We start from the raw sequence: 22825 nt of genomic DNA on the forward strand, positions 1-22825 counted from the left end.
CAAATTACCTTCTTAAAATATTCAATTTGAGTCACTGTAACAAAAAATATTTTGAACCGTTGAAAATAATTGTTAAATTTCCAAATATGTTAAGACATTTGGTAGTGTGTTCTTGTACCCTTCTAATATGTACTCTACTTACTGATTTTCATAAATTAATCAACTAACATAGACATTTATTTATATTATCAATAGTCATTTTTTTAACACGACATTCGTAAAAGATTAGGGGGTTATCAAATATAAAGCTAAAGAAAATAACATATTAAAAGAAAAATTAGCATACTTAAAATGAAATCTAAATCAGTGATGTCATAAATTTATCATGACATCGCTAATTTTCCCAGAAGCAAGAAATTGTTTTAATGTGAACATCAGATGATTCTTTTGATCTCTCAAATAACGAAGAAAAAATCTATTGCATAATGATTTAAATAACAACTGTCGAACTCAATATGCGTGAATAGTTTTCATTCATGCGTAATTGTTGTATTAATTTTGATATTACAGAGTAATGCCAGTGTTTCAAATAGTTGAGTGTGGCCTGACGACAAAAACCTGTGAGAATTCAGTTAAAAATTTATATTTTTAAAATTCTTTCACATGTTTTTCAACAAAATTTTAAAATCATACATAAAAAAACTCAAAATATATATTTTAGAATAAACTAAATGTAAAAGATGTGTATTAAACTAATTTAAATTGAATATATTATTCAACTGAATACAAATTAAACAATTTAATTGCAATTATTAAGATTAATTACTCATGGTAATACAAATTTGCATCTTATTTAGAAATTGAAAATTTTTTATGATAGTGTTATGGGTGAAATTATAAATACGATAATTACAAGTAATTATTAATCGAGAAATTTTATGATGCGGAACCTTTCTGACAAAGAAATTATAATCAATTTTCTGAAACGATTTTGAGGGGAAATTTTACAAATGCTGAAATTTTGAACTTTATTTTGAAAATTAAATTTGCCCTTTTTTCAGTTTTCTCCACTTTGTCATTAGCAATACGAGGTTCAACCTTTGTGGCGAATCTAGTTAAATAAATGCTTCAGCGTTATTGCAAGAACAATAAGTCGAGAAAAAAAAATTTATCTTTTGATGAAAGCAAATCACTTACTTAAATATAATTCGAATCTTTGTATTATGTCATCATATTACGACACGTATTATAATTTCGGTGCTCACTAGAAAAAAAATTGTAAAACAACTTAAATTCATAAAATAATTGTAATTTTAAAAATCATTCCAATATTGCACTTCATAAAATAAATAGTATCCAAAGCCAGCTCTTACTTTTCTCGAATTAAACTATTTTTATTTACTCATTTTAATTTACCTTTAGCTTTACAAAAAATATTATACCGAAGTTAATTTATTTTGCAAATCAAGAAAAAAATCAAGAAAAGATAATTTTTGTCTAAAATCAGAAAATAATAGGTTTTTTAATAAAATATGATAACTGTTATAAAAAAAATATAACAATTTTGTTAAAGTGCATCAAATGTATGGAAAAAAAAAGACAATTACAAATTTATTCATTTTCTAAATGAAGTATATACTTCTCATTCTTATTAACACCTCACCACTTTACGAATTCTTGAAATTTTATTTTTGCCCAATACAAAAAAAATCGAAAAGAAAATAATATTCGCTCTTAACTAATATATGTAATATTTATAACAAAAATAGTTACTAAAACCCACCAAAAAAAGCGAACTCAAAACTATTTGATGTGGATTCAACTATGAGAACGAGAAAAAAAAGGTAACGTTTGCCAAAAAATAATAATGATTATTTTAATTTATCTTTACAAAAGTTATTTTTATATTTAATTTTCATTTATTTTGAATATACAACGAAATTAATATGTTATAATTTAATATTTATTTAAAGGACATTCAAGGATAAAAAAGGGTCAAGTCCATATTGGGTATCACCTTCAGTGTTTTTAAGAGTAAAATCAAAGTATTAAGCAATATTACTCGTCTCGAGGTAAATGTCTTTCTCATATAACCAGTATTTCTCAAAGTCTATGACCTCTTATAAGTCCTTCATTTTGTGATGAAATTTTAATCATTGAATATACCGGAAGAAATTATACGTGATAACTATTCTCAATGGAGAAAAAAAAATTCCATCAAGTTTGCGAAATAAATTAATGGGAAATAAAAATTGTGTATGTGAAATTTAGATTCATATGCAAATTAGAGAACCGTATAATCTAATATCACTTACCTTCCTTTTGAAAATGGCATCTTTTCTACATTCTGGTTGTATTCCTTTTTTTTCTCGCAGTAGAATGTAAATGGAGCATATGCCTGGACATGCTCTCAGAAGAGTTTCTAGAATAATCTAAAATTGAATAAAAATTATAGTCATTAATATGTTTTATAATCTGTTCACATAAAATTGGAAATAAATGAGATATAAATTTGCTTTATGTCTACTTTAACCCACGATATCAACTACACTATAAATAATTCCGGATAAAATTGCTGAATAAAATACCGGCACTTTGGGGGCCTATTTTACCGAAATCTCCTTTTAAATCTATTTTACCGTAAAATCCATTTTTTCCGTAAAATATTATGCCGTGATTTTTACAGTAATATTTATTTAATTAAAGTGATTCTGTGATTTTACGGTAATTATTGTTGTAAAAATTACAGTATAACAGACTTTTTGTTCCGTAGCATGTTCAGGTAAAAGGTACTGGCACCTTGAGTGCTGGTACTTTTTACCGTAGTTTGATTCAGAATATTTTTTACAGTGTATTAGAGAGCATTTATCTGGTTCAATGCGGATCTGAATGGAATAAGGCGGTGCAAGCTGCTTTTTTAAAGAATCGATTTTACAGTTATGGTAATAAAATCATTGAGTGACTAAGTGATTATGCGGTAATTATTACGGTAAAAATTATGGTTTAAGAGTTCTTAGTTCCGTAACATGTTCCGGTAAAATTGAAGTTTGCAAGAAAAAGTACCGGCATCCTGAGTGCCGGTATTTTTTATCCTACTTTGGTCCAGAAATTTTTGCAATGTAGTAAAAATTAGATAAGTTTAATTAATCGTACATATTTTAGCAATTAATTGTATTTCGTACATATTTTTAGCATGGTATTTGCTTGTAAACGCTAAGATTCTTCATTGATTTTGGGATATAAATTTGAGGCATTCTTTCCCTAAATTCTGTAAAAACTAGTATCAAAATTGAACTTGCAAACACTACCTTAAGCACCTAAACAGAATCGCGTTCCTGGATAGAATTAAACTTCCCCTTGGACATTTTAGATACAACAATTGCGATTAAAAAAAACTTTATTTGTCACTAAATTTACATTCGGCAGAAATTAGCTGTCTTATTTATTTCCATTAGTCTATTAGTTCCAATAATCTATTTTAAATGTCATTGCTCATTAAAGTTCTAAAAATAAATTGACATAGAATATTACTTACAACGCAATATCTTTCAAAAAACCTAAGAAATAACCTCTTCACATTTATTGGATAGGAGAAAATAACGCTTGATAACTCAAAAAATTACATAGAGTACATACACTCTATAACAAAAAAATCGACGCTCCAAGAAGGAGTTGTCCGATTAAAACAATAATTAGTGGATAGGAAGACAATGTACAGAATAGTAAATGATTCAAATTTCAGAACAATTGAATAATTTATTGCAGAGTTTCAGTAAAAAGTTCAATAAGGTGTTGGCCCACCTCTAGCCTGGATACAAGCTGCCACACGGCGTGGCATAGACCGATAAAGCTCCCGGATGGTCTCTTGCGGTATTTCCTGCCAAATTCGATCCAATTGTCGAACGAGGTCATCAACATTCCGTGCCAGATGCAATGGCCTTCCCATCATATCCCAGACATGCTCGTTGGGAGAGAGATCTGGTGATCTGGCAGGCCAAGGAAGAGTTCGACAAGCTTGCAGACAGCTCATAGCAACACGTGCTGTATGTGATCTGGCATTGTCCTGCTGAAAAACCAGCCCAGGGCGCTGCAAAAGGAACGGTAGCAAAACAGGTCTTAGGATGTCGTCGACGTACCGCTGTGCAGTAAGTGTACCTCTAATGACGACCAAAGGGGTCCGGCTGTCAAAGGAAATGACACCAAAGACCATAATGCCCTGTTGAGGGCCGGTGTGGCTTGCAATAGTGAAGGCAGAATCCCCCCTCTGCCCTGTGCGTCTCCAAACGCGTCTTCGATGATCGTCAGGACACAGTTGGAAGCGGGATTCGTCGCTGAAGACTATAGGTCCCCAGTCGGCATCATTCCAGCCTGATCTGCTCAAAACATTAATGCATACGAAATTTCAAAGCAATCGTATGATTGCTTCTTGGTGCGTCGATTTTTTTGTTATAGAGTGCATATAAGCATATATTCGAATTCGAAATTACTAAACGATAATAAAATTATAAATTTTTTAGTTTTAGATAGTTAATTTAATACAGTACATTTGTCTGTAATAAGACTGCATAAAAAAATTTACTTTCATTTTTGTTTACATTGTCAAAAATTCTGAAATACCACGCATTGTATTTATCTGGTTCTGATAGGGTGAGGACCTTATATTTCACACGTTTCTAGATACTCTTTACATATTTATTCGAGAATTATTAGAGAATATTAAGTATCAATGATTAAAGGCTTATTTACTTCCCGCTCCTTCCATACTTCTTTGATGGTTGGAATCAGTTCTCTTTATACTTTCAAATAATAATTAAAATTCACAGAAAACTTTTTTTTTATTAATATTATACATCAGTGTTTCTCAACCTGATTTACTCGAAGGACCGGTTAAATATTTCTGCATTTTAACGCGGACATGTTCCTTGGACTAATGGCATGATTTTTACATGTACAAATTTTTTTTCTCGTCATTCATATACTCATTACGATGAAAAAGAGTTTGAGCCTAAACCTATTTAAATATTAATAAAATTTATATTAATTCTAAAGCAAATATTAATTTCCGTATTCAAAAAACAAAATAGGGAAACCAAATTATTTTACCATTAGTAGATAGTGTTAATAAAAAAAAATTTATTCAAGACATTTATAACGGGATTTAATACCAACTAGTCATTTCTAGGTGGCAACCGCAAAATTAATTCGATTTCGATAATAGGTTTTAGTATCACTCATAACTAAAAATGTTGTTTCCCATATGTAAGCTGAAGAAAAAGGCAACAAAATCTTAATTGTTATTGCATAAAGATGGGGATATCTTTTTTAGCTTTTATCCAGATTTAATATTTGTTCATTGAATTAAAGTGTGAACTTAATCCTAGATCTGAAGATAGTTCAATAAGTTTTCCTTCTGTAATTATAAGATTACAGAGCCATGAATAGCATTTGTGGACCAGTGGTTGAGAACAGTATTATAAATCATATTAAAATTAAAAATTGTTCATTGCATTTTCCTTTGGTCTTACTCGCTACGAAGCGACTCAAAACAATAGTGAAAACTTAAAAAAAATGTCCCATGAAATTTATTAAAGTGTTACAAAACTCGGCTTGTGTTACAAGTTATGAAAAAATTACTTTTAAAGAATGTTTATTTTGAGTTTAAATCACGAAATTACAAAATTATTTTCACGCAAATAAAATTTCAGAACTATATTGAGTTGAATGAAGTCATAACTACGCGAAGAGTATGGTCGAAACTACCAGAATTATGGTAAAATTTACCGTGCTTTTAGATGTACGGCCAAAAGCTCGGTAATTTTTACCGAAGTGCTTTCTAATGATGTTGATAGAATTAACAACAAAAAATGTTTCATAATGAGTGATAACATTTGGTAAATTAGGAAAAATTTGGTAATTTTATCGTGAAACTTAAGAAGAGTTTTGCATAAAAACCACTTATTCGGTTAAATTTACTTTTCAGATTTGTATGTTTTACTAAATGTGTGGTAACAAGAATTACAATTCTGAAAACCTGAATTACAGGTAAATCATTGCCATATGAACTGAAAAATTACTAAATGAATGGCTTACAAACCGTATATTTTTAATTAACAAAAAAATGCATTTTTTTTTTACCAGGAATGTCATGACCATACACTACGGTAATTTAAGCAAACCCCCGAGGACTCTATAATCAGTGAATAAAAAATACTAAGCTTATTAGCTAAGCAACCACAAATGTAACATACGAATTACGCGTAAACTTAGTCCTTGACATTAATCAATTCTGAAAGTTTAGTCTCAAGAATGGAGCTTCAAAAAATAACAGCAGGAAAGAAACATATTTAGTGATACAAAGGAACTTTTTTAATGATATATTTGTTCCTACTAGGAAATTTTCCTTTCTTTTAAACATATTTGTTTTTATCAAGAAATTTTTATGACTTGAAATCTTTCATAGGGAAAAATTTGCAAGACAAATAAATAAAATTCCCCACACACTTTTTAAATAAAGTAACTTTAATTAATCAAAACACTTAACGGTGATTATATTTGCCCTACTAGAAAGAATTTTATCACCATTTATGTTAATTTGTTCTTAAAATGAGCTATCAGCTTTACAAGCAAAGCTAAGCACACAAGCAAAGTTGATTTTCATTGTACTTGTAAGATTCTTCGATAAAGTTGTGGATAAGTCAGCCAGACAACGGCGGGCATTGTCTTCGTTATGACGTAACGAATTCCTTAATTTTTACGTTTACGCTTACTTTTTTTTTCTTTTTTTTTTTTTTTTAAATCTTACATGAACGATTGCTGAACATGAACAATAAAATGGTCATCTTGGAAAAAATTAAAATTTTAAAGCATATATGATAGCGTATGATAATATAAATTCTTAAGCTACTGCTTATTTTTGAACTAATAAATTGTGTAACTTGTTAAACTCTTAACAGACAATTTTCTCATTACGTAATGAAATTATCGCTATACTTGCACGTTAGTTTTTAAAATAATAAAAAAACCTTTTACATTTTATAATCGAGGCTTGTATCTATTCGTGCAAACTTGAAATATGTAATTAATAATTTTTAAAAATCAAAATTTGTGCAGAAACAAATCAAATGATCTAAAAATGTGTGCGACTTATTTAACAATCAAATGTCCTTTATTATTTTTAATAAAATTTTTGCTATAGTTATGTGTTGCTGTTTAAAATTATAGAAAATATTTAAAATTATAAAATTCATAACTAATACTTGTAATTAGACGTGTACATTTTTTATAATGTGATCAATTATTTTCAAAAATTAATTATTTAATTAATATAGCAGTCTATGTCATAATAACATGAGTTTTTAATCATCGAAATTATTTTCACCGAATATAAATATTAAATCAAATATCAAAATGAAATATGAAATATCAACTATCTTAAACTCTTAAAATCACTTTTCAACTTATGTAAGTAGATGTTATATCTGCTATTATTTTCACAAAAAATAAAATTTTCAAATATTTAAAAGCTTTAATATACTCTAAAACTTAAAACGAAAACATTTCAGTGTCTTCAAAAACAATATCCCATTTATTTCACTGACATTTTATTTAAAGCTATATAATTTTACATTTTACATCAATATACGGAAAACTCTATATAAATGCTTTAAGGCGAATAATAAATAATACTCTAATTGCTTCTAGAATAAAGATTTAATTGTTTTGATATTCTTGAAGTGAGAATAAATGTAGAAAACCACTTTTTTTTTCATTGGTGATTCGTGAGTTGAGAATGAACACTCGCGGAAATATATTTTTATATAAATTCCTAGTAAACAAGTTTTTGGTAGGGTAAAAGACGTTTCTAGAATTTTCCTTAAACGCAAGAATAAAATACGTAATTAATAATCGACAAGAGAAGGTCATTTTTTCTCCCTTTAGGGACATATGCTTTGTGTGAAAAAGAAATTTCAATAAACTATAATTTCATCTATTACTTTTTTTCTTTTTTTTTTACTGTATGCAAGCTCAAAATTTCGAAGTTTGGAAGAAAGATTCGATGCAAGGTGCAAAAGTTGTATTTTGAGTACATTACAATATTTCAAATGGTTTTAAGTTTCAGATTTAACAAAGATCGATTTTTATGCATATTTTTAAAGACATACGAATTTTAGAGAGGATGCATTTCGATACATGCCATACCAAAGAAATTGAACAATTGCTTTGTATCTGGGAAATCAAAGAAAAAAATGATAAAAAGATCGATGAGAGGGTTTCATATTGAAAGGATGAAATCAAAACGCAATATCTCATATTAAAAGAAAAACATTGTCTCTCTTAGAAATACTTTGGTCATTAAATTGATAGAATTAAAAATTATCTATTACATGGTTGATGTGTGCTTTTTGTACATTTATAATTACTTATTGTTTTGATTTTTATATTTATACTTCACGTATTATTAAAAAACTGTTGATATTATTTTTTAAGCTTTTTACTTTAATGCTTGTGTACAATACCAAATTCATTCATATCTTTTTATAATTTACTGTTTTTATAAATTTACATAAAAAAATATCAAACAATGGAAACTATTTTTTTAATCTTTAAGAACGACATCGAAAGATATGGATAGATAGCAGAAAAAAATAATAACAAAATGTGGGTGATTGTATATATATGTACGTTACTTGTATACTACTGAATTTTTTTGATTTTATAAATTTATATTTTATCCTATGGAATATTTTACAAAAACAGAATCCTGCAAACTTTGAATTCCCATAGCTGATATCCATGCAGTTTTTCATACTGAATCCAAAAAATAAATAAATAAAATTCATTTCATTGCATCAGAAGTTTTTGCAAGCTTGAAAATTTTAGAAAATACAAGACATCAAAATAGATTCAAAAGTTTTTTTTTACCTTCCCTATGCTATTCTAAGGTTCGATTTTGATTCTTTGAAAGGTATTTACATAATTCTCATAGCTTCACAGTTGAGAAATCTGAAGAGGGAGGCGGGAGTTCACTAGCTACTAAATTATTTTATGAAAACTACCATAAAGTTAGCCTTCATGCTTATTTTAGGGCATTAATTTATTCATTATAATCAATTTACTTTTTATGAGGCATCTCATATTTTTTAAAACCATCCTTACTTCTTCATTTATCCTTAATATTTAACAGTCCAAGATACTGGCAATTTTTTTCTTTCTGCTGAAATTTCTTTCGACACTCTTTTACATTTTCCACTCATGCTTTCAACGGTTTCCTTCTTTCATGTTCCCATATATCGTCCATGCAGTAGTAATCAATCTTCCTCATAGTAATCTGATTTCTGTTTACATAATCTTCTTTTATCTGGTATCCAGTTGAAATTTTTATTTATTTCCTCAGTTCCGAAAATTTCCAACAATTCCTTAAAGAGCAGCAGGATTTCCTAGAAAATGGTCATATTGTGGCATTGCAAGAAATTTTCATGCTCATTAAATACCCTAAATTTTTGTGCTTCTGCATAGTTTTTTTTCGTCAAGTTTCCTGAAGATAAATTAGAGGAAAGAAGAGTTTAAAGGGAAGAATGTCTCTTCCAAATAAAATACGTAATAATTACAGTAAATAAATAAAAATTCAATAAATATTGAGCCGCGATGGCTCAGTGTTTAATGCACTGAACTGTGATTGTGAAGAACTGAGGTTCAGTTTCCAATGGCGTCTTGAAGCCCACCCGGCTTCAGACTATTAGTCTGAAGCTGGGGGGTAAAGGCGGCCTGTGCGCAGTGCTGACCACATTACCTCAATCATATTGTTGGTCACAGAAATGTGGTAGGGCCTTAATCTTCATGACTCCCCTGGCGCAGAACTGGATGTTGAGGTTGATGACAAAAAATTAAAAAATCACGAACACACAATTGGTTGTGGCGGAATGCTATACTTTACTATACAATATCAAAGTTAAGCTCATTTCATTTGAAGAAACCTTTTCCGCCCCGCATTCAAATGCTTTGTTATATAAGAACACGGTATCAGCAATAGAGGCCAGCAATTTTGGAAACTAACGATTCTCAAAAAATTTCTGACATGCTGGCGAAATTGAAAATCAATTTTGAATTTATCTTTAAAAAAGTTCATAGGTCTCAATTCTCTAAAAAAAACTAAGAAACACAGTTATCTCAGGCTTGTGTAATTTGAAAAAAATGTTGAGATGACCTTGATAATTTATCGATTAACATGATAATGTAGGAATTTTACTTTATATTTTTTTTTTTAAATTTTTCGAATTTTAACAGATTTGCACTAGTGAAATCATTTGTGCTCGACGAGCAAGGATCACAAATTAGATACAACCTGTTTTAAATATCAAGATGAATAAGACGCTTCCTAATGATTACTTGATTACGCAATAATGTGGTACAACTAGATCACAAACTTGGTTTAAGGTAAATTTGAGCATCTTCAAATTGTCGTCATTTTAGTCTTACCGGATGCTTATTTTGCCAAAAATGTAAATAATCCACACAATAGCTGTTTTATTCTTTTAGATTTGCATTGCATTTCTCTTGTTCATAAAATAGAAAATTAGAATCACATTTATCTTACTTACACAGAGCAAGAATTACGAAGAAATAAATCTAAAAAATAAATTTGAGTTTCCAATATTTTCTAAAATGGGCGTGGAATGAGTAATTTAAGGTTTTTTGGAATCAAAATCGAAAGCACACTATATTGGAAAAATTGTATTGAAGTCATTAACTACCATGACTTGGCCGTCCATTTTATCTTTTATTGAAAAGACAAGATAAATGACAGAAAAGTCATCTGAGATTGCTTCTTCAAGTGAAAAGATCATCCAGCACACATGACCTTTCTTCTCGTTCCAGAAAACATTTTTAACCTTAAGCTCAATCTTATGCCTATGTTTTCTTGTGTTTCCTCGAAATATTCTTTTGAACTGGTTAACAGTTGATCTATGTTTAGTTGTCACGAGTTGTCTCACGTGTTAGGAAATATTTTTGATTAATTTGATATTAAAGTGCTAAGATTTATTCAAAAGCGTGTCTATCTAAGAAGGTCATTACTGTTAAAACGCTTTCACTTATTATTTCTTCTTTTCTTCATTTTATTCGGAAGTATTTTTATTAGTACTATTTGAAGGAAAACAGAGTCATTAACATTTAAAAATAATAACATGGAATAATTTTGTCTAGTGAATTCTATGGTTTACTTTGAAATCATTATTGTAATGCATGCAAAAAGAGGAAAAAAAACTTGATCCCATGTCATGAAAAAGTGCATACAATCTTTTATATATACAATCTTTGTCTTTCAAGCTATTTAGAAGAAAGAAAATGTAAAAACATTGTATAACTCTCCAACCTTTCACGTGAACTTAGAAAACTTCATGTCATTTATGGTATGTGTTATGGTATGGCATTTAAAACATCATGTCATTTAACTCGTTTATGACATTCAACAACTGACGTTCAAAAAAAAAGTTATACATTATTACATGCTCTCAGCGCGATGTACCTATGAATGCAAATTCTCTATAAATATTTAAATCATTCAAAATGAGTGTTAAAAATAAAATTTATATGACTAAGTTAAAAATTAAAAGTTAAGTTAAAAAGGAAATTTATATGACTGGGTTAACAAGGATTTCTAGAAATAAACTTAGAATCAAACTATAACCATTGAGAAATTGGAATATTAAATTTTTCTTTTGGGACCATATGTCAGCCTAGGTTTTTAATAAGAAAAAATTCTTTTCGCAAGTTATTGTCAGTCTTGGAATGTTTTGCTTTCTTCGTTGTTTTTTTGTAACTGTATTTTATATTTTTATTGAAATAAAGAAGTATTACTATTTAATTCAATCTCTCAATTGATACTTCAAGTATTTATACAGGACAGCAGATTTTTAAAGAAAAACTTCAATACTACACTTATTTAAATATTAATTTTAAATATAATAATAATATTAATTCATAGAATTTGAAAGAGTCAAATTGAATATTTCATCTAACAAACTTTGCAACAAAACTTATTGATGCAAATGTACTGAATTTGGAAATTTGGAAACGATGATAGCGTGATTATTATATTCCGAGCAAGTATTCCTATTATAGTAACCTCAATAATGCTTCAAATCAATTGATCATCATTTATATTTGTATCTTTATTATATTTGTGTCTTTATTATATTTGTATCTTTATTATATTTGTATCTTTAATATATTTCTATCGTTATAAAAGTTAATTGAAATTATAATTGTAAATTACGCTTCATTAATTCAAATATATATGTAATTATTTCTCACATATTATCTTAGTTTTGACTAACAGCTAGTAAATCATATTTAAAAACGCATGAATATACCCTGTAAAAATTCCTGATTAAATTACGGTATAATATACAGGCACTTGGGTGCATCATCCGTAAAATCCATTTAATCGTAAAATCCGCTTTTAACGTACCGTAAACTTCACAGAAATATTTATTTAATTAGAGTGATTCAGTTATTTTACGGTAATTATTACTCTAGAAATTAAGGCATATCAGATTTTTTGTTCCATAACATGTTCGGGTAAAAATGGATTTTTTGGTGAAAAGAACGGGCACCCTAAGTGCTCGTACTTTTTACAGTAATTTGATCCGGAATTTGCTGCAGTGAGGAAAACATAAAATTAGTAGTATAAACTTTGTCTCTATGCAGATTTCCATTAAATCTATAATGCAATCAATATTAAAATTCGTCATAAAGTGTTTACATAGAACAATCAATTCGTTTAACAGTTTTAATGGCACTAATTCGCTATTTAACTTATACATTTTTTCGTTTATAAGCAATATTATCTAAATATTTATAAATAAGTATCTTAAATATTTTATGTTTTATTTATTTGCAATAGAATTTAATTTCCAAAATATTGAAGGCAAACTATATTTCATTTTTGTTCATTTGTGAAAAACAAAATTAATCCAGTTACCCCAGTTAAATTTCACAAATAAATGTTTTTGTTGAATTTCATTTTTTGCATACGTTAGTTTCATATATTGCATACATTCGTCTTATTATTTGCAATGATTCAGTAATGTTGGAAAATCCAAAAGTGGTTTTGAAAAAAAGTTATTATCATAAATCGTAAGCATTTGTATTTAATACACTAGGCTTGCGTGACTAACATGTAAAAATGCTCCTTTAAAATAAAAGTTTTTTAGTAATGCAAGCCACGAAGCACGAGGTGTAGAAAACGCCAAATTACGATGGGTCGAAATATTTTTTCAACCAAAGGTTAACAGCATTTACTGAATGAATCATATTTCCAGCTACTGTTGAATTTATATATATATATATATATATATATATATATATATATATATATATATATATATATATATATATATATATATATATATATATATATATATATATATATGTACTTATATATATATATATATATATATATATATATATATATATATATATATATATATATATATATATATATATTCAACAGTAGCTGGCTGGTTGCGTGCAAACGCAATATTTAGATTTATATTCCAGACTACAGCCAATTTTAAGAAGTCGTACGTTTAAAATTTTATTTCTCAAGAACTACTCAACCAATTGAGCTCAAATTTGGTATTTTGTCGTTTAAAATTTTCATTCTTTAAAATGATCTAAAAATGTGTATACCTCACAATTCAAAATGTTTTCGCCTATTATTAAAAACTTATAAGCAATTATTAAAAGTTTTTCTTTTCATGAATTTATGTTTCATAATCGTGTGCAAAAAATTTTCGATTCGCTTCAGAAGTTCTCGAGTTATGGCTAAATACGCCGAAAGCATAATTGACACATAAAAGTTCAACTTTCAACCGCTCTCCTGACTTACCTATTGGCACCATATTTCCCAGAATTCGGCTTTCCCCCCCCCCTCACCATATTTTGTGGGTCAAGAATCCGATTCCGTCTAAAAAACGATATGTTTACTCAGAATAAATATTTTTTCATGTAACATAACATAAATTAATTAGCATATTTAATTTGCGGCCCTATCTAACCATCAAGATTGAGTCCTTGTATGTGCGTGAAAATTCAATCATTAGTTCAAAAGTTAAACAAGGTGTTAACTTTTTTATTTCGCACACAGTAGATTTTGTTCAGCAATATGCACTTTTACAATAGTATCTTGCAATTATTCTGAACCTATCGAGACTACTTAACAATTAAAAGGAATAAGTGATGATCGGACGTGCTGAAAAATGTTTGATTGTTTAGTTTAGCGGATGGCCGTGGTACGTTATGCAACATCTTAGTACGCAAATGAGCAATCATTAGATAGAAAGTTATTTGGGATATTTATTATTTTTATTTTTTTTAATTTGTTTATTTTTATTTTGACAACTATTCTTTTTGTTGTAAAAAAATTTATTAGTGTAGATTCGAGTTCAGACAGTACACTGTAAATCAAGAGCAGCATATATGTACGGCCGGTTGACGTTAAGATTCAAATCTGAGTCATCTTATTTAAGAGGCGAGAGCCTTGGCCTCTGAGCTACAGCTGCTCTAGTATCTATGTCTCACTATTTTATTTTATATTTTATAACCGTCGTTGAACAGCCGACCTAATTTTGGGTTTACGACTACTAATGTTCAACTCCGTAGCCTTTTAATTTTGAACCAATCCAGAATACAAGGAAACTCCTGGATCAGTACCCCCAGAGGTATGTTTTTATGGGAACATGGAGGACATTGTGACTTAGCAGATTTAACGTGTAACACCACTTACTACACGGAGAATCTTCGGCCAGCTGAGATCGAACCCATGACCTCTTGGACATGGGCCCAGTGCCCTACCAACCAGACTATCCCGGCCCTGTGTCTCACTATGTTGAAAACTGTTTTTATCTTAAAAGACTTACTTATTGAAATAATATTTAAGTGTAAAAATCTTTAAAACTAGACTGGCCGCCAGTCTAAAAATGCGTGACAACTTAAATTACCAAAAAATTATATCTTAAGAATTATAACAATCAGGTAGAGTATCAGTTCGGCAATAAAATCGAATCGCAACTTTATTTATATGATGTTCAAAACCATGAAATAATTGCCGAAAAATAAGAGCAAATATCGAAAATAATCGCAAAATGATTTTTTAAAATAAGGTAGAGTTATCGTATGGTAAGCAAAACTGCACAGCAGAAACTAGAATTTGAACTGACGATTTTAATCCGCTTACGATTAGGATGAAAAACAGAGAAAAACCGTTTTTAACAAAACAGCTTTAAATCGTCAGATGTAAAGGGAAAGTCTGTAAAAATACGGTAAATTTTTACAGCGTATAATTTTGATAACAAATAACTAATTATAAGCACTGAAACCTTCCCTCTTTTCAAAAATTACTTTAGATATTTTTTACTAATTCAATTTAATCGCAACTTCTTATGTAATTTAATTTTTGGAACTATTAATTATGCGAAAGAAAATTTTTTTCCCATTAAATAAATTTTAGTTATATATAATAATTTTTCTATTATTATTTATAAAAATATTACTACTGTTATTATTCAATAAAATGCCAAATGTAGTAGTGTCAATGAAAAATGCTAATGATAAGCTTCTTTAAATAAAGTTCCAACGAAGCTGCAGTCTAATTATTTTTCATTAAAAAAAAATCAATTGTAATTTCTTGGGAATCATTTAACTAAATTTATTCACATTTTTGTATTTTAGTATATTAAATTACGCAGTTTTACATGTTGTAAAATTTCCAAAATAAGTTGTATATGATGCTGAATGTATAAAATGTATTTTTTCTTAATTGTGGCTACCTCATTTATTGAGAGTAAAAAATCGATATCCCTTTTTAAAATAAAAAGATCATATATATCTTAAAAATTTAGGATTTTGCATATGATTTCACAGCTTAATTTATCATTTTCATTAATTAATTATCCTAGTCAAGGTTATCCTATTAGATTACAACTGCAAGAAAATCTTAGCCTATATTAAATCTAAAAATCTTAACTGTTATTTGTTCTCAAAACTCCTCCCGTTTTTTGCCCTCCGTACAACGACAATAAACAAAATGTATGGGATATGGCTAATAATATAAATAATAAGTGCTAGATAAATATTTAAAAAAACTATGAGTGACTTGCATTACCCATTAAATATATTTTATTTCTGTTGTTGATATACCTTTAGATATTGAAAACGAACATCTGAAAATATATTAACTGACATAAGACAGCTTTTGATTGAACTCGACATCCTTTAACATATCTATATTTTCTTCTCTTCAAACAGTACTTGCAAAACAAAAATCAACTCAATCGGCAAAAGATAATACAGGTATTTTTAAAGTAAAAAAGGGAAGCTAGGCTTTTAGATAAGACATTGCTAAAATATTTGTTTAAGAAAAATAGATGTATCTTTTCCCTTCGAGAATTTTCTTCGCCATTTATTTATAGATAAAAATGTTTTACTGTCAAATCTCTAGCAATCAAGTTTTTGGTCTAGAAAAGTTATTTCTGATTTTATTAGTAACAAATATTATAGATTTTTAGAAATTCATAACTGAATTCATACATTTTTTTGTATTTCTAATTTCTCTTTGTTTTGGAATTTTACGAGACTATCCTTATTTCTTCACGCCAATCGCACGCAGTAATATAATTGACTATAATATGTATAAAATTTGGAAATAAAAATTGGGTTTATATGTATAGGGGAGAGTCGGGTAGCCCCGCCCACTGTCAATTTCATATTATATACCCACTGTCAATTTCATATTATGTATAGAATATTTTTTCAAGTCCATGGGCCATCGGACATTAATTGTTATATTAAAAAAAGATTATTTTCAAAGTTTCAAGTACTTATGCAGCTGGTAACATGGTAAACAATGGTTTTGAAAATATGTTGAACACAGTAGTCGTGAAATTAAGAAAAATTGGTTGAATGTTTCGATTAAACTTCATTTTAATGCTAATAAAATAATTTTTTCTATACATACAGCATTAAAGTATGTAGTCTTAAGTTTAATTTGCACAAAGAAAGAAGTTTATATGTGAAAAATTGTTCGAGTAATTACAAATTTACAAAAAAATTGGATTTCGGGTAGCCCCGCTCGCATGAATGTCGGGTATCACCGCCCAATTTTATTTCGTCGATAAATGTACGGTTGCAAAGATTATTATTTTATTGCTTCAAATTTGAATGTTATATGCATTTTTAACAACAAATATATGTTTTAATATTATATGAAACATAAATTTATATATTTAAAAATGAAAAATTAAATATTTTTAAAATGTAATTGATATATCCAAATTAAATTTAATATCAAGAAATCATAAATATTATGATAAGCTATTTGCTTACTTATTTATTCTCACTTATTTGTGAACGAATCAATCTACAGAAGCATTTGAATGCAATCAAAATACAAAGTGAATTTGTAATTTTATACGAAGTATTTTATATTAAGTTTATAAGAAGAGATCAACCAAATAGGTTTATATTGAGAAACAACTATTGTTATTAATTATTGTTGCTTAAATTAAATTATTTCCGTTAAATATTTAATATAAATATATATTAATATTATAATATATTAATATATATAATATATATAATTGTTATTAAATGATAGAATTCACTAAAAGTATATAAATATGTAATAAATAAAATAATTTTGTTATAAAAATGATAAATGAAGTTTATCTATTGTCAATACATTGGTCATTCTCATTTACACCTGAAAAAATAGCCAAAAAACACAATTTTTGTAACTGGGCGGGGCTACCCGACACATTTTGAAAAGAGCTGAAAAACATGTTTTTTTTTAATTTCTATTTTTTTAAGTTTAACTATTCTTTTTTTGGTTTATTCTTTTTGCATTATTTAATTAGATGATAAAACAATAGAAACATGCAAAAATGTTGATTATTACTCAGTATTATACAGAAATATAAGCAATACTCCTTAAGTGAGCGGGGCTACCCGACTCTCCCCTACATATATATAACAGTTAACAATTTCAAATACTCGTCAAATGAACTAGCTTATAGGTCTTGAAAAATTGTTCACGTAATTTTCTCACCGGTGTATGATTTTCATATTTGTTTTTCAACTTAAATATCTCAGTATTTCTTTCAGGTGCTATTGTGTATCAAATTTGATCAGATAAATTTCATCCGTATTATTTAATCCTTTGGGTCACCGGTGAACCTTTTATATATATATATATTTTATGACTCTCTAATTACAAGCAAAAATATATTTGATATTTTAATAATTGTAAAAAACAGTCTAATGGTTACTAAAAAAATGGTTACTGAAAGATCAGAGTAATATTTGTACTAAAATGTAAAATCCAAAAAAAGAGTAGTTTGAAATTTTTCTTTCATTCCTATTCAAAAATTTATGACTAATGAGTTTTGTAAACTAAAAAAAATGTCAGTGATGAATTACTGTTTCCCTTATATCTAAATAACTGCAAATTTGATATATTTTTGTTTGGAAGTGAGCTGTGATTGGAAAATTTTGCCTTTAAGACGAAAAAAAGACAACGGTATTTCCTGTATTTCCTAACAGTAAACTATTTAAATGCTAATTATAATATGTTTTACTTATTTTGATGTAAATTATTAAAAATTAATTAAAAAAATTATGAAAAATATGTCCAATAAAAATTCGCCGTCAAAGCATTAAAAATAACCTTGATGTTTTGAAGAAACTATAAAATTAAAAAAAAATCTTTTAAAATTAATTGATCTTTTTATCATTTAGTCACAATTCAGGAATTAAAAGTTGAAAAAAGATCTTAAATAAAATAATAATAGTAGAACAAATTTATCAAATTTTAAATATATGCTAATTACATACATTTAAAATTTGAAAAAAATTCAAATATATGTCAAAAAATTCAAATATATGTCAAAAATAAAAATTTATATTAAAATATGTAATTATAAATAAAAATATAATTCGTTCAAATGAAAACGGAAACACGAAAATTATTATTTACTCACAACTCCTAAATATCCAGCAGCTCCAGTTATGAAAATAGATTTTCCATTATAAAAGTCAGGAACGCGGCGTAAATTGACCCGATCTTCACTCTGAGGGAACATTGTTGAAATTAGGAAGGATACTGGTCATTCATGCATTTAAGTAACAAACAACTCGTTTCGAAAGAACCCCTTTCACTGATATTCTAACGTGACCCTGAAGATTTTACTCAGACGTTTTTACTCTCCCCTGCAGCTACGTTAATTGCTTTCACCATATAGATTTCCCTCTAATATGCAATTTTTTAGATCCAATATACATATAATTCTTTAAAGTTCGTTTTCGTTAGTGATGATCTCTTATTATGAAGAAGAAAAAAAAAGAGTGTTGTTGGAGTGTAAGATGAAAGAGATTAGTATCAAGGAATGAGTAATCCATACTTTTTTTTTGTCTTCTCTTCTTTTCTTTTTTCATTTTTCTGGAAATGGAAAGCTACTTAAAACTTATTTCCTCGTTTTATAAAAGGGCATTGTATTTCATAAATATTGATTCAAATACATTATTTATGCATCATTATATCTCTAAGGAATACAAATTTAACACTCTTAAAGGTTATACTGTTTCCGAAGCAATAATTCTAACGAATTTTTTTTTCCGTATACAATTTGTTAAGACAATTTTTATTGTTATTATTATTAAGAGTTGATACCTAGACATGTATTTGATTATAAATGCAGATTACCTGCAGTTATTACCACCATAAAATATCTGTTCCGCTTTAACAATATTAAAATGAGTTACAAAATCAAATTACTATTTAAATTAAACCAAGCTTTTTTTAAAAACAAATAATTTTAAGCATTATTAGCTGTCAAAAAATAGTTATTTGAATAAAAATTACCTGCTTCCAGGTTTAAAAAAAAAATTTAAATCTTTAAAAGGCACTCATAAATTGATGTAACTGAAATACATTGAAAGTAAAATAAATTATAATAAATGAGAGGCAGCGAGTAACAAAACAATTTTAATGTTTTTTAATAGAGATTCTCAGATATTTTTCAATAAAAAAAAATCAATGAAATGTTTAACGAGGAAAAATGGATAAAATCGAGAACGATTTCATTATTTTAAAAATTGCGTGTAAATTGTGGCAAAAAATTAAAAAATCATTTTATAACTTACTTTTATGTATTTTTTCTTTTTCTTATCCTTTGAAACAATACGAACATTAAAAAAAATGCTCCATGTAATTCTTGAAACAAAAATGCTTGCATTACCTCGAAACGAGGACGAAGCCTGGAGGGTGGGGGGGGGGAGATGCAGAGTCATAAATTTCAACATACATTATAAAATCCCAGAAATTTCAGGAAATAATTTTCAACAAAATAAACTTTATGTGTTGAAACTTTTTTTTCCTACTCCTGATACACAGAACAGAAAACAAAATTTTTGATTAAGAGGCTCCGCTCATCCTAACTCTTGTAGTTGCTTCTTATAATTTTTTTTTTTTTTTTAAATCGAGATTTTTCAAAAAAGCAAATATCATTTTGCCCCTCCCTTGTGGAGTGGGGATGCGAGCTGTTATGACCAACAGCTTACCTTTAAATAAACCTTTATGTAACGTATTATGGATTATGACTTCATTATTAAAGCTGAATACAACAATGATAACAGGGATGTAGCCCTGTTATTTTATATATATATATATATATATATATATATAATTTTGGATGAAGTTTATAAATAAAAGTGGCCCGTTCGACACGTCAGACTTCAAATTAAGTGCATATTCGCATGCCGTAGGGTGGCCCACGTAGTATATTTTACTTCAAGTTAAACTGTTAATATTTCTTAAACTATAAATCGAATACTACATTTTCTTAATCCATCGCACTCCCTAAAAATTTTTCTTCACACCTTCGCAATTTCAAGTTTCCAAGTCTCATAGTTTTACAGCAGCAAAACAAAATGAGACATTAAGTTGAGCACCCAAACAGTGGCAATGTCTCCTACGATTTTTTAATATATGAAAAAAGATAATACTAAATAATGGAATAGTACGGTGGCAGGGAAAAGTTTTTATAATTTCTTTTCCAATTTTTAGCGATCTCAATAAATAGTTAATATATATCTTTTATTATATCCATATTTCACCAGATCTTTTTAATTTGTATCTACAGATTTTCCTGATTATTGTTAAAAGAAAAAAAAATTATTTCTTCGCTGGAAAATCCTAAATATTGAGAAAAAAATATATACAATTTTCCTTCAGGCAAGTAAACAATTTAATCGACAAATTGTTGAAAACATGAAGAAAAAAAAAAAAAGAATTATGATCACATATTGCTTACTAAAATTTTTCAAAATTTAGAGATACCTAACTAAAAAAAATTACAAAATTTATTGAAGAGGTAAATTTATTTCATATGATTTGAAAATTCTTGTTGACAAAAGTACTCGATTACATAATTTAAACAAAGTATTCTCAATAACCGCTCTTCATACAATTTAAGAATCCTTGTCAAAAATGAAGACAAAAAGTATGCACATTATGTTAAATAATCAAAAGCTCGGCTTTAAACTTGTCCCGCCTCCCATACTAGGCATCCAGGGAATACTATTGAAGGATCAGTTTTGGTCAAATCCTCAATTCTCTATCCAAAAAGTCTTTTAAAAATCTCTATTATTTTCTTTTTGTTCCAGTTTCTTTTAATGGTATCAAAGTTGAAATTTTTCGGGAAAATATAATTCTTAAATCATTATAAACTGAGCAGGCAGTGAGTATGTGTTCGATATCTTCATAACTCTTGCAAACTTTACAGTCGGGTCCTTCCCGAACATTTATGACTGATAACTACCCTGGGCTCCATAGTTAGTTAGAAATTGATTGATATAAAAGTTAGAGTAGATTTTTCGATTATGAAAGAAATCAGATAAATAACCAGAAGGAACTGCAGCGGAAAGATATTAATTAAAAAACTTCATTCGCTTCAAAAATGTACAGATTAGAAATAACAGTCAACATGATTCAGGCGCTCAAATAATATTCTTTTTCAAGAATATAATTTTAGCTTAAAAATTTTGGTGGAAATAATTTTGGCATTATCAGATTTTTTGGACTATTAACTGTACTTTGTTGGAATCTTAACATAAATTCAATTCCGACAATGCCAAAATTATTTCCACTTCAGTCACATCAGCTCATCTTGATGCCCTGGAATCTTGTTTTATTCATATGGATGATGATTCTCTTGTTAACAACATTAATTCCTCACCACACCACCTCTCCATAGCGCCTGATTTGCCTCTCTTAGCCACTGTGGTCTGTTTTTCATCTCGGTTACTGTGTTTCTTCTAGTTTTGTTTCTCACCTCAATTTTTCTATCTTTTTGTTACAACTTTTCATTTCATTTTTCAAATCACTTTTATTTCTTCTCATTACGTCTGGCAAGCCTTGAAAACGGGCGCCTGTTTTTTAGCTCTTAAAACATGTCAACTGCTATTTCTTATTTATACATTTTTGAAGCGAATTAAGTTTTTAATCAGGAAATATCTGAAAGCTTCAGTTTCTTGGGATTATTTATTCAACAGCTGGCATGTTTCAAGAGTTCAAAAACAAGAAATGCACCCCCTCTACCTTAAATTCGATTGGTTTCACCAAGCAGGCTTGCTGGTATTGGCATGTCGCATTAGAAACAACAACCACAAATATATTCTCGCTTACCTCAACAATTACTCATCAAATTTCGAAAACGTTTTTATTTTTTCTTCCTTTTCTTTATGTTATCTTCGCGAACCCCAAAGTGTGTTTGCTTTTGTCTTCGTTTTTGCCAAGGATTTTTAAAATATATATTAAGGATGGTCTTCG

At 28.1% G+C, this 22825-nt stretch overlaps 1 protein-coding gene across 1 annotated transcript in view; it reads right to left on the reverse strand.

Moving 5' to 3' along the window:
- The window catches only part of LOC107450523 (fatty acyl-CoA reductase 1), a 42687-nt gene extending 23506 nt beyond the window's left edge, over positions 1–19181 (reverse strand). Inside the window, exons 1-2 of the mRNA XM_016066338.5 lie at positions 18978–19181; positions 2256–2372 (exon numbers count right to left, since the gene is read on the reverse strand). Coding sequence (XP_015921824.1) covers positions 2256–2372; positions 18978–19079 — 219 coding nt within the window. The 5' untranslated portion in view covers positions 19080–19181. The remainder of the gene's footprint in view (positions 1–2255; positions 2373–18977) is intronic.
- Between the last annotated feature and the right edge of the window lie 3644 nt (positions 19182–22825).

This window comes from Parasteatoda tepidariorum, chromosome 11, assembly GCF_982258835.1.
Source record: "Parasteatoda tepidariorum strain Cologne lab strain chromosome 11, Ptep-v5.0, whole genome shotgun sequence".
In the NCBI taxonomy this organism is placed as follows: Eukaryota; Metazoa; Arthropoda; class Arachnida; order Araneae; family Theridiidae; genus Parasteatoda; species Parasteatoda tepidariorum.